Here is a 13,531-nt window from a genome sequence, read left to right as displayed (position 1 = left end):
ATCAATGAACATATCCTCAGGTGAGAATTAAAAAAAAAAAAGAGGGGAAGCCTACCTACAGGTTAAGAGACCTACAAAAATCAACCAAATGCATTGTGTCAATCTTGTTTAGATCCTGATCAGAACAAACCAAAGACAAAACAATTCAGGAGCTAACCAGGAATTTCTGAACACTGGACATTTGATATGTTGAAGAACTCCTGCTACTTCTGCTTAGATGTGATAATGGCTATGTAGTTTTAGTTGAGATTTCATAAAATTGATCATTTTTCCTGCTCCATCACAGATATGGCTAAGTGAGGTGAGCATTTTTTTTCTTTATTGCCATGCCTGGTGAAGACTACGAGCTACCACCTGGGGATCACTGCCCTCATTCGAACTGAGGCCCCAGCAGTTTCACCCACTCTCCATGCAAACATCGACACTGTGAATAAGGAAAATTATGGCTCAGTATGATTATGTATATGGTTTTGTCCCCATGGACCAACTGGGTCATATATATATATACACACACACACACACACATATAACATATATCCATGTATGTGTGTGTGTGTGTATAATTTTAAAGTCCTTGCCTTGTAGAGATATGTTCAGAAAAATGGATGAAATGATGATTTCCAGGACCAATGTGAACAGAATCTTTGGCAGGTGGGGATACCAGTGAAAGTATGTCCATGTTTTGGATTACTCAGAAAAATAAGTGGATTCTCTTCCTTTCTCCATACCAATTATGAGTACTGCAAAATGGTAAAAAAAAAAAAAAAAAAAAGAAAAGAAAAAAAACCCCTAAAAAACCACATTGCGCATTAACTAGCTAATGATACCATTTGTTAAAATAAAATATTGAGGAGTGTTAGCACATAGGCCTGATCAACCAATTTACATTTTGGAAAACGTTGGCTGTACTGCTGGGCATAGTGTCTCTACCTTGGCACATGTGGGTCCAGAGAATTCTGCCAAGGGGACTGTTTTGGGCATTATAGGATGCTGAGCAGCATCGCTGGCCTGAACCCACTAGATGCCAGTGGCATCACCCCCCTCTGCCAGTCATGACAGACAAAAATGTCTCCAGACATTATGGAATGTTTTCTGGGACACAAAATCACCCTGATTAAGAACCTCAGGCTTATAGCAACACTGGCTGTTGAAATGGAAATATTTCAGTGGGGCTGTGATGCCCCCAAGGAACGCTATGATTTTCACAGGGCTTCTCTGTTGTTTGATTTGGGTATGAGAGTGGCTGACAGGCAAGTTGGAGCCAAGCTGCTCTAATGTCTGTGAAATGTAGACTGGCCCCTGGAGACCCTATGTGTATGATGAAACAACCTGTTTGTAAATATGAACTTAGACCCTTAGTTGACTTCACATGTAAACACACATTAATTCCTGCAGCTGAGAATTTTATACAGAATTTTCCAGAAATGCAATGGCATTTTGTTTTGCTCAAAACTTTTCCAACAGTGAGTCACCACTGAAAAGTCACATCCCATACAGGAATGCCCCCCACAGAATTTCTGTGGCCAACCCCAGACCCCATGTACCAAACAACAACCAGTAGACAGTGCTGGGTCTCCAGCTTAATGGCCCAGTCATGGAGAGGCTCCGCACCAACTTAGTACACGTTACTCCATCATAAATTACTTTTGTTTTAATTATCCTTTACAAAACGTGGTTATAGGATGACATTTTTGACCTCATGTTTGAATTCATTTCAGGGTCATAGAGGGAAGAGTACAATATATCTGGTTAAAGGGGGCACCAAGCTTGACAGATCTGAGGACCACCAATCTCAGGTGTTTAGGAAGCATCTTTCATAGAAAGTCAGAGGTCACCCTGGGCCTTCTTACCCTTAATGCCCCTGCTGGCGCACAGCCCATGTGGAGTTACAAGTTATGTACCTGTGGTTCAAAGTCATCTGTAGAGTTTCTCCCTATGTGGAGTCTCTGACGTCCAACAACACAGAAGTTCCCACTGAAGTTTCTTCTACTCCAATAACATGCACTGGGTTTTTCTCTTGCATGACTTCGTGGATGTCAAAGAGGGCAAGTGCCCTGCCCGCAGGCTGTCCTGCCTTCGGCCCGCCCCCAGGGTTCTCACCTGCATGCACATGCTGATGAGAGCTGCGGCCCAGGGGCTGCTCCCTCCGCCTCCGATTCCGCCCACGAGGCTCTTCTCTGGTGTGAGTCACTTGGTGTCTGATGAGGTGCGAGCTCTGAATGAAGCACTTGCCGCACTGACTGCACTTGAAGGGCCTGTCACTCCGCTGAGCCCTCTCCCCTGGATTCACGGGCTTTTCACAGGCCCACTCATGCTTGGTGAGAGCAGCTGCCTGCGCAAAGATCAGCCTCTGGCGGCATTCGTAGGGCTTCTCCCCAGCATGCTTGCGCTGGTGCTGCGCCAGCGAGGAGCTGTGCCGGAAGCCCTTGCCACAGTGGTTGCACTCGTAGGGCCGCTCTTCAGTGTGAGTCCGCAGGTGTAGGAACAGGCATGTGGTCCGTGAGAAGGACTTCCCACACACGCTGCAGGTATACGGCTTCTCTCCGGTGTGGGTCCGCTTGTGGCGGCCCAGCGAGGAGTTCTGATTGAAGGCCCTTCCGCAGTCCTGGCATGCATAGGGCTTCTCGCCAGTGTGGATCCTGCGGTGCACGGTGAGGTGTGTGCTGTGGCAGAAGGACTTCCCGCACTCTGCACACTTGTAGGGCTTGTCTCCCGTGTGGATGCGCTCATGCTGCACCAGAGAGGAGTTCTGGCTGAAGGCTTTCCCGCACTCCTTGCACATGTAAGGTCTCTCCCCTGTGTGGATCCTCCTGTGCACAGTGAGGTGCGCATTGTGGTTGAAGGACTTCCCGCAGTCCACACACTTGTAGGGTTTTTCCTGCACGGGGCCTGGTGTGAGCTCCACCTCGGGAACAGCCGGACGGGAGGCTGTACTGCAGTCACCACCGTCATTCGGCTGCTCCCCTGAAGAGCCTGTCTGCTGACTGATGGAGTGTGAATGACTCTCTGAATCTGTGACCTGTGAGTCCAAAGTATGGAAATATTCTCTCTGAGGAACCTCTGGGAACAGGTTTAGGTCTGAACTTGGGAGACAGGTTTCCCCAAGTCTGAGACTTTCATAGCTTTTATTTTGAACTGGTGCTTCCTCCTGGCAAAATTCCAAGTGCCTCGAACTATCCTGGTCCTTCTCAGGCACCTTGACCTGGCCCTCACAGTCCCAGCCTTCCCCTTGTGTGGCAGGACAGGCAGCGTCCCCCAGGAAGCCTTCCCTTTCCGTGATGCAGGACAGCTCCTTTGCAAGAAGGCCCTGCTCTGTGGGTGGCACTTGGTTTTCAGGTCCAGGCTCCCAGCCTGAAAGAAACCAGAGTTCTGTGAGGTTGGTGGGGAAGACACGATGGAGGAACAAACCTCTCACAGCTCAAGCCTACTTCCCAGCTACCTACCCTGCCTCCAGGTAAATGTCGGTTCTGCTTTTATGTCAACACCAAGTGCCCTGTCTGCAAACACAGCTTCATTAGTTCATCATCTCAACAAATATTTCCTGAGCTCCTGCCACGGGCCAGGTTCGGGCCTACATCAGGGGCCAGAAAAGGAAGCGCCCAAGCTATAGATGGTTTTTATGTGTGTATGTTTTTTGTTTTGTTTTTTTACTTTAAATAGTTTTTTATTTTTCAGTTACAGCTTACAGACAATTTTATGTAAGTTTCAGGTGTACAACCCAGTAATTAGACATTATGTAACTTAAGTGATCAGGTTTTTATATTTTTAAAGGGCTGTAGAAAAAAATATGTGACAGAGACAGGTAGAATTCCAATACTCTCCCTTGGCTGTTCAGTCAGTCATGTAGGTATTGCTGTGAAGAAGTTCTGTAGGTGACATGAAAGTCACTCATCAGCTGGCTGTAAAACAGGGACATGATGCTGGGTTATCTGGGCAGGCCCAAAGCATCCCCTCAATGTTTACGAGCAGAGGAGGCAGGTGAGAGAAGAGGTGGATGTGCATAGGCCTCCGTCATGGGAGTGCAGGTGCCTCTCAGAGCAGGGAACAACTCTTGGATGAACACAGAAACCTCAGTCTGAGGACACAGAGAGCTGAATTCTGCCAATAACATGGTGGAGCCTGGATGCCTGGACATGGCGTCTTCCTAAGCCTCTCTGTAAGGCCCCCGGCTCCAGCCTGGCTGACACCTTAACTTTGCCCAGGAGCAGACAAACCAGTCAGGTTTGACTGACAGAATTGTGAGATAAGAAATGCATGTTGTTTGAAGCTGCTAGTTCATAGTAATTTGTTAGAGCTGTGATAGAAAACAAATACAGAAACGGCATGCAGCCCACAAAGCCCACAATATTTACCGTGTGGCCACAGATGCTGGGGATAAAGCAGTGACCCCATAGACAGAAAGCCCTACCATCAGGAACTGGGGGCACAGACACTGAACAAGACATGGAAGCAGCAGGCTGGGGGCAGGGCAGACGAGCAGATCAGTTCTAGAGAATCTAAGTCAGACAGGCCACCTACAAGTGGAGGTACCCCTGTCTTCAGGACAGCTTGGGGGAGCCCCCATTGCCAAATCCTCTAGATACAGGCAGGCTCACCTCATACAGTGCAGTGAGGTGAAGGTGAACCTCACTTTTTTGGCTGCAGCAACAATCACCACAGACTCAGCTCCACTGGGGGAGCTACTTTGAGCCTGGCTTCCTCTGGACTTTGCCCCACCTGCCTTTTTCCCTTTCCAACTTTCCCCTTGATCTTTTGCTGTGATCACTGATCTGCAGATAGTCTCAGGACCCCACCACACCACACCTGGTGGGTTCTCACCAGGACAGCGTCCCTGGGCAATTCCTCTCTCCACCATCCATAGCTCAGCTCCTTGCTCCAGCTGGGAGATGACATCGGGTTTGGGAAGCTCAGGTCCTAGAAATGGAAAAACACGGAATGTGGGGTTCTGCTTTGGACAAAAAGAACCAGCCCAGCCTCCAGCCTCTACTCCTGACCATCAGGACATGGGGACATCCCACAACACGGTGAAGGCTTTGCAATAGGACAGAAAAGGGCAGACACCCCCCTGCCCACATGTCCCACAGGGAAGGAGAACCCAAGGTCCCTGATCCCCAGGTCAAGTCTTCATACCAGAGGCCCTACAACCTATAAGCCATGAAGAATAAGTGACTGCAGGAATCTGCCCGTCAGCTTGGGAAGCAGGCCTTACCCACAGAGAGCAGATGCCCAAAGGTCTCCAGCATCACGTCACGATACAGGGTCCTCTGGGCAGGGCCCAGCTGTCCCCACTCCTCCCGAGTGAAGTCCACTGCCACATCCCGGAAGGTCACTGGCTCCTGAAACATCACACACGTGGTCAATCAGCTGGACTGTCCCCATCAGTACTCTCAGATAAAGGAGGAGGAATGGGGAAGGAGAAAACATGTGGACCCGTGTCCTGAGAGACTACATGTTCTGGGCAATGTGAGTCAAGACTCGCAGGGCATCTGCTGGGCTGCGGCATGTAGGTGCCGGTTATACAGAGAAGAAATGTGACAGCATCCAGACAAGACCAAAGGCACCCCACAGCTGACCTACAACCGACTTCAGACAGGTGACCTCTCTCCATTGCTGACTTACAGATCTGTGGGCTAGAGAAATGGTTACTGTCTCAGGGCACTAGGTTTGGGATAGTTTGTTACACAGCTACAGTTAACCGATACATTAATCCTCAGATTCAAAGCAAGGCTTGTCATCCTCTCTGAAAAGAGGGGTGTACAGTTAAGAGAAATGATCTGCCTTCAGGCTCACAAGTGACTGAAGAGGGCCAGTATAAGAGCCTACCAGGGTATTTAACCTGAGAGAGGTGACACTGGAGGGGACAGGTAATATGTGCCCTGTCTAAAGGGACAGGTAGGACTTAGAAACAACTGGTCTTGGGAAAATACAGGCCCCAAGTGGTCAGAACTGCCAATCTCTGGTGAGAAGAAATGTCCTACAAATGTTAATTCTTTTGTGGACTGGCTGTGGCCACGGTCAAAAGCTAGACATTTTTGGATCAGAGTCTTGGCTCTGTCACTTCCTCTTCAAGAGGCACAGAGCAGAAACCCAAGTATGCTGCCTCGTTTCCTTGTCTCTTTGGAGGCTACGAAGGGGACTAAGTGTCTGTAAAACACTTCCTACAGGACAACCGGACAGCCACATGCAAAAGAATAAAGGCAGTCCCCTACCTCACACCATATATAAAAAACTCAAAATGGATCAAAAACTTAAAATGTAAAAGCTGAAACTATTAAACTTTTAGAAGAAACCCAAGAATAAATATTTATAACTCTGGATTTGGCAAAGGATTCTTAAAAAGGATTTTCAAAAGCACTAGCAATAAATAAGCTGAACTTAATTAAAATTAAAAATTTGTGTGCTCCAAAGGACACGCTAATGGAAAAACACCCACATAATGGGAGATACTTATGGCAAATCACGTAGCTGATAAAACTTGTATCCAGAAGATACAAAGAACTCTTACAAATCAATAACAGACGCAACCTAAGTAAAACAGAAAATATAAAAGGAGATATAAAAAAATTAGTAAATATCTACAAGAAAATATGCAAATAAAATAAAAATGGAAATCAAAATCATGTATCAAATACCTCAATTTTCTTTTTTCCTCACTCGAGTATATGTTTATTGGTTTTTAGACAGGAAGAGAGGAAGGGAGAGAGAGAAACATTGATGTGAGAGAGAAACATTGATCAGTGGACACCCAATGGGGGACCAAACCTATGCACAAGGGATTGAACCTGCAACCTTCTGGTGCTTGGGACAATGCTTCAACAAATTGAACCCCCAGCCAGGGCTCCAATACCTAAATTTTAAAAGGGTATTTTCTTTAAAGAAAAAAAAAAAAACCAAAAAACCCCACAAGTAGAGCCTTGGGGTCATTGCTTTGATTCCCAGTCAGAACACATGGGTTGCAGTCCAGGTCTGCGGTTGGGGGCATGAGAGGCAACCGATCCATGTCTCTTTCACAGATCAATGGTTTTCTCCTTGTAGCCCTCCCTACCCTCTCTCTAAAAAATAAATACAATTGCCCTGGCTGGTGTGGCTCAGTGGACTGAATGCTGGCCTGTGAACCAAAGGGTCGCTGGTTCGATTTCCCAGTCAGGGCACAGGCCTGGGTTGCAGGACAGGTCCACAGTTGGGAGCATGCGAAAGGCAGACACACACTGATGTTTCTCTTCCTCTTTCTCCCTCCCTTCCCCTTTCTCTAAAAGTAAAAAAATTTAAAAAATTTAAAAAAATAGTCTTTTTTTAAAAAGAGAAAAAAGATTTTTAAATATTAAATAAATTATAGTACAAGGTGGCACGTGGCTCTGACAAAAATTGTGCAGAAAACATGCCGAACCTTTTGACTGGGAACAGAGGTCTGCTCCCATCCTGCTATCCTTACCTCCCACTCAGAAGGTCCCCCAACCCTGATATATGCTCCCCGTGACTCCTGCCCCCACCCCCCATCACCTACTCTGCATGGGTTGTCACTGAGAGACCAGGCACCAGATGCACTGACCACTGGTCTGTTCAGGCCACAAGACCTCACATGAGTTCTTCATGTCTCCTCCTGGGATTCTAGCAGGAGGCCACTCCTTGCTGTCTCGTGACTGTCTCTGCTGCTCTACATCAGCCCCCTGTAGCCCTCCTCTTGCTCTGCACTGCTGTGGCCTGGAGGGATGGGCTGCCTCAGACCCACACACTCTTCCCATCTGACCACGCCACCCTGGCATCAGCCAGCACCCAGTCATTGTCCCCAACCTCCCTCCCTCCAGTGCTTTACTTAGTTCTCAGTGTCTCTCCTACCTTCACCCCCATATTATTGACTGGTTTTTCTCAAACCCAAGCCATTCCTGCTTAAAACACCCGAATGAATCCTTCTCACCACTGGACACAGGGGACCTCCTAGCCTGACTACAGTTGGCTGAATAATGACCTCCAAGTATATCTGGGAACCTCTGAATGTTAACATAAATGGCAAAAAGGAGTTTGTTGATGTAATTAAGGATTTTAAGATGGGGAGAGTATCCTGGATTATCCACGTGGGCCCTAAATGCAGTCATAAATGTGCTTCTAAGGGCAAGGCAGAGGGACATTTCATTACAGTGGGAAGAAGGCAATATGATCACTAAAGCGAGCTGCTATGCTGCTGGCTCCGAACATGGACAAAGGGCCAGGAGGCAAGGCAGGCAAGGTCTACAGCTCTACAGTAGGAAAAGGCGATTCCTGCCTAGAGCCAACAGGAAGCGTGGCTCTGCCCACACCCTGATTTCAGCCCAGTGCCAATGATCTCTGGCTTCTGACCAGAATGTAAGGATAAATGTGTATTGTTTTAAGTCACCAAGTTTGTGGTAATGTTACAGCAACTATGTGAAGCTAATAGACCCTCCATTCTGCTTTTTGCCTCCTGTAGTGGCTGGCCTCCTAAATGCACCCCCCATGAGCCCCAGCCCTTTTGTGGTCTCCTCCTATACCAAGCAGGTTTGACTTGTGTCACTGATAGGATACTGACAGAGGGGGAATTCTGTGTAAATGTGAGCGTGGGAATTCTGACCTCGGATCACAAAAGGCACTGTGGCTTCCACCAGGCCCTCTCCTGGATCAGTTGCTTTGTGGGAAGCCAGATGCCAAGTGTAAAGACATCTAAGCAGCTCCACAGAGACCCATGCGGGAAGGAACTAAGGCCTCCTGTCAACTGTCACCTGAGTGAGCCATCTTGGAGGTGGATCCTCCAGACCCAGTCAAGTCTCAGGGGACAGAAATCCAGGTTCACATCTTTACTGTAATGTCAAAAGCCCAGGGCAGGACCACCAGCTAAGTCATTCCAGGACTCCTACCATCAGAGACCGTGAGGTGCCCTGATCGATGTGGCTCCGTGGGTTTGGTGTCTTCCTGCAAAGTGAAAGGTCCCCTGGTCAGGGGCACATGCCTGGGTTGTGGGCTAGGTCCCCGGATGGGGGTGTGTGAGAAGCAAAGAATCAATGTTTCACTCTCTCTGTTTCTCCCTCCCTTCCCCTCTCTCTAAAAATAAATAAAATCTTAAAATCTTATTATTATTTAGGCCAATGTGTTTTTTGATGTGTTACACAGCAACAGGTAACTAATACACTCTCTCCTAAGCCTGTCTTACTGCTAATAAAGGCTCTCACCTAGACCAAACTTTAATCTGGCTCCTCGGAACACTCTTCTCATCTAAACCTTGACTTTTAGGATTCTGTGCCCATTTACACATCACCTAGTTTTACCCAAAATCCTGTCAAGTAAATTTTGCTGGGATCCCCATCTTCCCTGTGTCACCACTCCCCATACGTTTTTCAAAGTTCTCATCACCCACAACCGCCTCAGTAACATGTCCTGCTTCAGCAAGAACCCTCCTTCTCCCACCCACCATAATGCCCTGTTTTCTTGTGGGGTTCAGAATTGAGCCTAATTCTACAATGAAGTCTCCTTCCTTCCACTGCAAGAGTTCTGAATGAAATCTGGTTTTGTCGCTTTAATTACTTTCTAGCTCTGACTTTCTCCGACACTGCTCACTCCCTGCCCCTCCCCACTAAGCAAACTAAAATGTGGTTGCATTTTCATGAAGATCTGCAACAACACACATCCTACAACATGCACATCTAAGATAACTGAGTCTCACTTTGCATCCCAAATCTGAAATAATGCCAACCCCTGTAAACAAGAAAAAAAAGACAGGAAGTGCCCTGGCCAGGTGGGTCAGTTGGTTGGTTGAAGCATCATCCATACGTCAAAAGTTTGCTGGTTCAACCCTCAGTTGGAGTGTGTATGGGAGGCAACTGATCTCTGTTTCTCTCTCTCCCTTCTTCTCTAAGATCAATAAACATATACTCAGGTGAGGATTAAAAGAAAAAAGCCAGAAAACATTAGGTTCAAAGATACGAGCTTCCAGAATTATGCCAGCATAGAGAAAGAGCACTTTAAGGAGGACATCAGCAGCGGCCAGTGTGTCTAGAATCGCTGGAGCTGTGGATGGGGGCCTTCTCTCAGGGGCTTGCAAGCACTGGCTGCCCTGCACCGCTGTCCCCACAGCCCCGCGGGGACCTTCGTTGCCGTTCCCCGCGCTAACGGGGTGCGTGGTGACCTCTCCTTACCCTCTCCCTCCAGGTAGAGACCCGTGCGCAGGCCGGTACTGCGCAGAGCCGACTCCACGCATCACAGCATCTTTAGTCTACAGTACCGATTACCCATTATCCCGGGGTTCGGCCGTCGGGGTGGAGGGAAGAGTATCGGTGAGAAGACCAACTGAGCATGAGCAGTGGGGGATGAGAGGGCCCCTGTTCGAATCCTGGTCCCGCCCCTTAGCAGCGGTGCCAGTCTGCGCGTGCCGACCTACGCCTCAGTTTCCCTGCGTGTAACGCGGGATAAGCCCCCCCCCCCCCCCGCCCCGCTCACCGCGAGCGTTAAAGGGTCAGTATCTAAGGGAGACGCTTGGCCGGGCTCGCTGTCACCGTTATTGTAATTGTTACCTGAAGCCGTTCCGTCGAAGGCCCCGTAGCCGTCGCCAATGCGGCCGCCCCCTGCTCGGGATCCATCCTAGACCGACAGGTCGAGGAAAGGAGCCCCGTAAGATTCTAAACCCGAGAGCTGTCTGCACCACCCCGACCGTTCGACTCGCTGAACGCTGGACAATGGCGGTCGAGCCGGCGACACTGCGACTACAACTCCCAGAAGGCCGTGCCGCGTGCCGTAACGTCCAGCCAATGGAGTCTTCGTTCGTTGTTTCTTCCACCAATGGAAACCTCTTGGCTCCAGGCCAATGGGAGCCTCCGCCCGCCGGCTTCCGGCTAAGGGTGGCCCGCGGCGGCTGTGGGGCGACCTGGGCCTCCATCACCTGGAAGAGGCAGGGTTTCTGGGTAGCGGCCTTCCAGCCTCCTCTGTCCGCAGGCCTTGCCTGGCTGTCCCCCCAGAGCAGTTTATACGCTGGGACGGGATGGGCTGGTGTGAAGGCGTTTATCTTTGGGGTTCCTACTGCCTTCTACTTTAAAATTATTTCTTGCCCTGGTTGGGTGGCTCCGTTGATTGGAGCGTCCTCCCAAACACTAGGGGGAATTACGGATTCGGTTCCCCGAGGGGCAAATAGCCAGGTTGCAGGTTGATCCCGGTGGGGAGGGGGGCGTTTGGAAGGCAACCAATCGGTTTCTGTCGCCCCAAAATTAATAACATCGGGTGAGAACTTAATGTACACACACACACGCACATCGTGTATATATACACGTATATATACACTTAATGTACATGTATAAATATATATATATATATATATATAACAATAAGGGTATAGTGGGTTAAATACAAGGTGACAAAACGAGACTGTGCGTTTCTGTCTCCAAATTTCCCCCTTTTGTAAGGATGCCGTTTTATACCGGAGCTGGAGTCACCCTAGCGACGTTTTAATTTAATCGCCTCTGTAGAGACACTACCTTAAAGTAAGGTTGCATTCTGAGCTGTGGAGTTAGGACTTCAACATATGAATTTCCAGGGTACACCGTTCCACACTTTACAATAAATATTTTTAAAATACTATTTTTTCCTGTTTTAATATCTAATAAGGCAAATATTGATAGAAAGAACCTACAAAAACTATTTGGGGGTCCTCAATTTAAGACTGAAAGGGTCTTGTAATTTTGTGAAAATTAGGTATTGTATTAAAACCTGTGCCATTATTTTTATTTATTCTTTTTAGATAAAGCTGTATTTTTTTTTTACAAGAACGAACCAACACATGCATAAATAAGTGCAACAACAAACCAGCGTTTCTCTTTTCCTCTCTAAATTAATCAATCAGTAAAAAGAACATATAAAATAAGAAAACCTTGCCCTGTCCAGGTTGCTCAGTTGGTTGGTCGTCATCACGATGTGCCAGGGTTGTGGGTTCAATCCCTGGTCAGAGAACATGGAAGAGGCAAGCGATTAATGCATACGTAAGTGGAAAAAAATCAATGTTTCTAAATAGATGGATAAACTCCGTGTACAAAGGACTTTAAAAAGTCCCTTTAGGGCATGCTCACAGCATTTCCCTATACGTTTGAAAAGCCGCTCACTGAGGGGATTTCTTCCACTGCTGGGCTTCAGTGTGAGCCCAGGCCTGGAGATCAGAGAGGGAGCCATGGAGATGTTTATGGGTAGAGTCTCCGGGCAAAAAAGTCACAGCAAGTGGTCTCTACATGCTCAAAGAACACACTTTCATGTCTTCTTGTGAGACTTAAGTAATGACATATATCAAGGTTTTTTCCTGACCCTAATATTTTAAAGTGGGCAGCTCCACCTTGATGTCCCTTACATACCTCAATATAACCTGCATGCAAGCACACATACTGTTCTTGCATTCCAAGCTTGCTCCTTCATGTCACCTCAGGCTGCTCAGTCATCTATCATTTGAGTGTTACTCTATAGTCCTCCTTCTATTACATTGAGGCTCCGTAGTGAATTAAATATGGCCCCAAATTCTTTGTTATTCTTTCCATTGAGAAGTGGAATTTATTTCCCCTCGCCTTGACTCTGACTGGCTATCCAATAAAATAACATCAAATGATAATGTATGACTTATGAGGCTATATCATAAGCTGAAATGCTCATTCCTGGGATATTCCCTCTTGGAATCCAGTCACCCTATTGAGAAGAGCCCAGGTCATGTGAGGCAGTCCCATGTGAGTGCTCCAGCCAACAGTCCAGGCCGAGTTCCTAGCTGGCAGTCAGCACCTACTTCCAACCTTAGAGTGGGCCATCTTGGATGCTGAAGTCTCCGGAGGACTCTGGCAGTCGCTGCCTCTGAAACTGCATGAGTGACCCTAAGTGAAAAGAATCACTCAGCTGATCCCAATGAACTAGAATGGCAAGAAGTGAATGTTGGGTAGTAACATAAACATTATCCTGGCTTTGGAAATTTTGCACCTTAAATGTCTCTCCCTCCTGCTTTCTTTGCACCACAAGCACCTTAGTTTAACAAGTCATGTTTCAAACTTTTTAAAAATGTTTTTGCGTGCTGGCCAAGTGTCTCAGTTGTTGGAGCATCATCCTGTCTGCCAAAAGGTTGCAAGTTTGATTCCCAGTCCAGGCACATTCCTGGGTTGTGGGTTTGGTCCTGGCTTGGAAGGCAACTGATATTTCTCGCTCACATTATCAAGACCCTGGCCTTTAAGCTAAGCCTAGAGCAGTTCAAATGGGATTCACATCTACAAGATAGAATCAAGGCAAGAAATGCCAAGAATACTGAGTTGTAACATGTTCCTGAAAACCAATCAGAAGCAGGAACTGTATGAATCATGTACTTTCTCCACACGTATAGCCAGAGCTGCAGTTTAAGCAGCTTAATGCAACAGGTACTGTGAATATGGCTAATTGCATTCATATTTGAAGAGATACAAAATCTTATGCAAAAAAGATAAACACAGCAGGCCTGAGGCTGCACATTTTAGGTCCTCTTTGCAAAATTGGCTTTTAGAGTGGAGCCTTTTTCACTATGCCTAAGACTATGGGGAAA

At 47.5% G+C, this 13,531-nt stretch overlaps 1 protein-coding gene across 2 annotated transcripts; it reads right to left on the bottom strand.

The window, feature by feature from the left end:
* Positions 1 to 1,636: 1,636 nt before the first annotated feature.
* On the bottom strand, positions 1,637 to 13,505 carry ZNF8 (zinc finger protein 8). Of its 2 annotated transcripts, none has more exons than XM_053915883.2 (5): positions 11,864 to 13,505; positions 10,518 to 10,882; positions 5,210 to 5,336; positions 4,804 to 4,914; positions 1,637 to 3,351 (listed from the first exon to the last, which is right to left on the bottom strand). In XM_053915883.2, exons 2-5 carry the CDS (start codon positions 10,581 to 10,583, stop codon positions 1,934 to 1,936), a joined length of 1,722 nt encoding a protein of 573 aa, XP_053771858.2. In that variant the 5' UTR covers positions 10,584 to 10,882; positions 11,864 to 13,505; the 3' UTR covers positions 1,637 to 1,933. The 2 variants fall into 2 exon arrangements, with proteins under 2 accessions (XP_053771858.2, XP_071075975.1); XM_071219874.1 differs by having other exon boundaries at positions 4,819 to 4,914; positions 11,864 to 13,504.
* Between the last annotated feature and the right edge of the window lie 26 nt (positions 13,506 to 13,531).

The sequence above is a fragment of the Desmodus rotundus genome, chromosome 12, assembly GCF_022682495.2.
Source record: "Desmodus rotundus isolate HL8 chromosome 12, HLdesRot8A.1, whole genome shotgun sequence".
Taxonomy (NCBI): domain Eukaryota; kingdom Metazoa; phylum Chordata; class Mammalia; order Chiroptera; family Phyllostomidae; genus Desmodus; species Desmodus rotundus.
The sequence above is the reverse complement of the archived record's forward strand: the minus strand, read 5'-3'. Positions and strand labels throughout refer to the sequence as shown.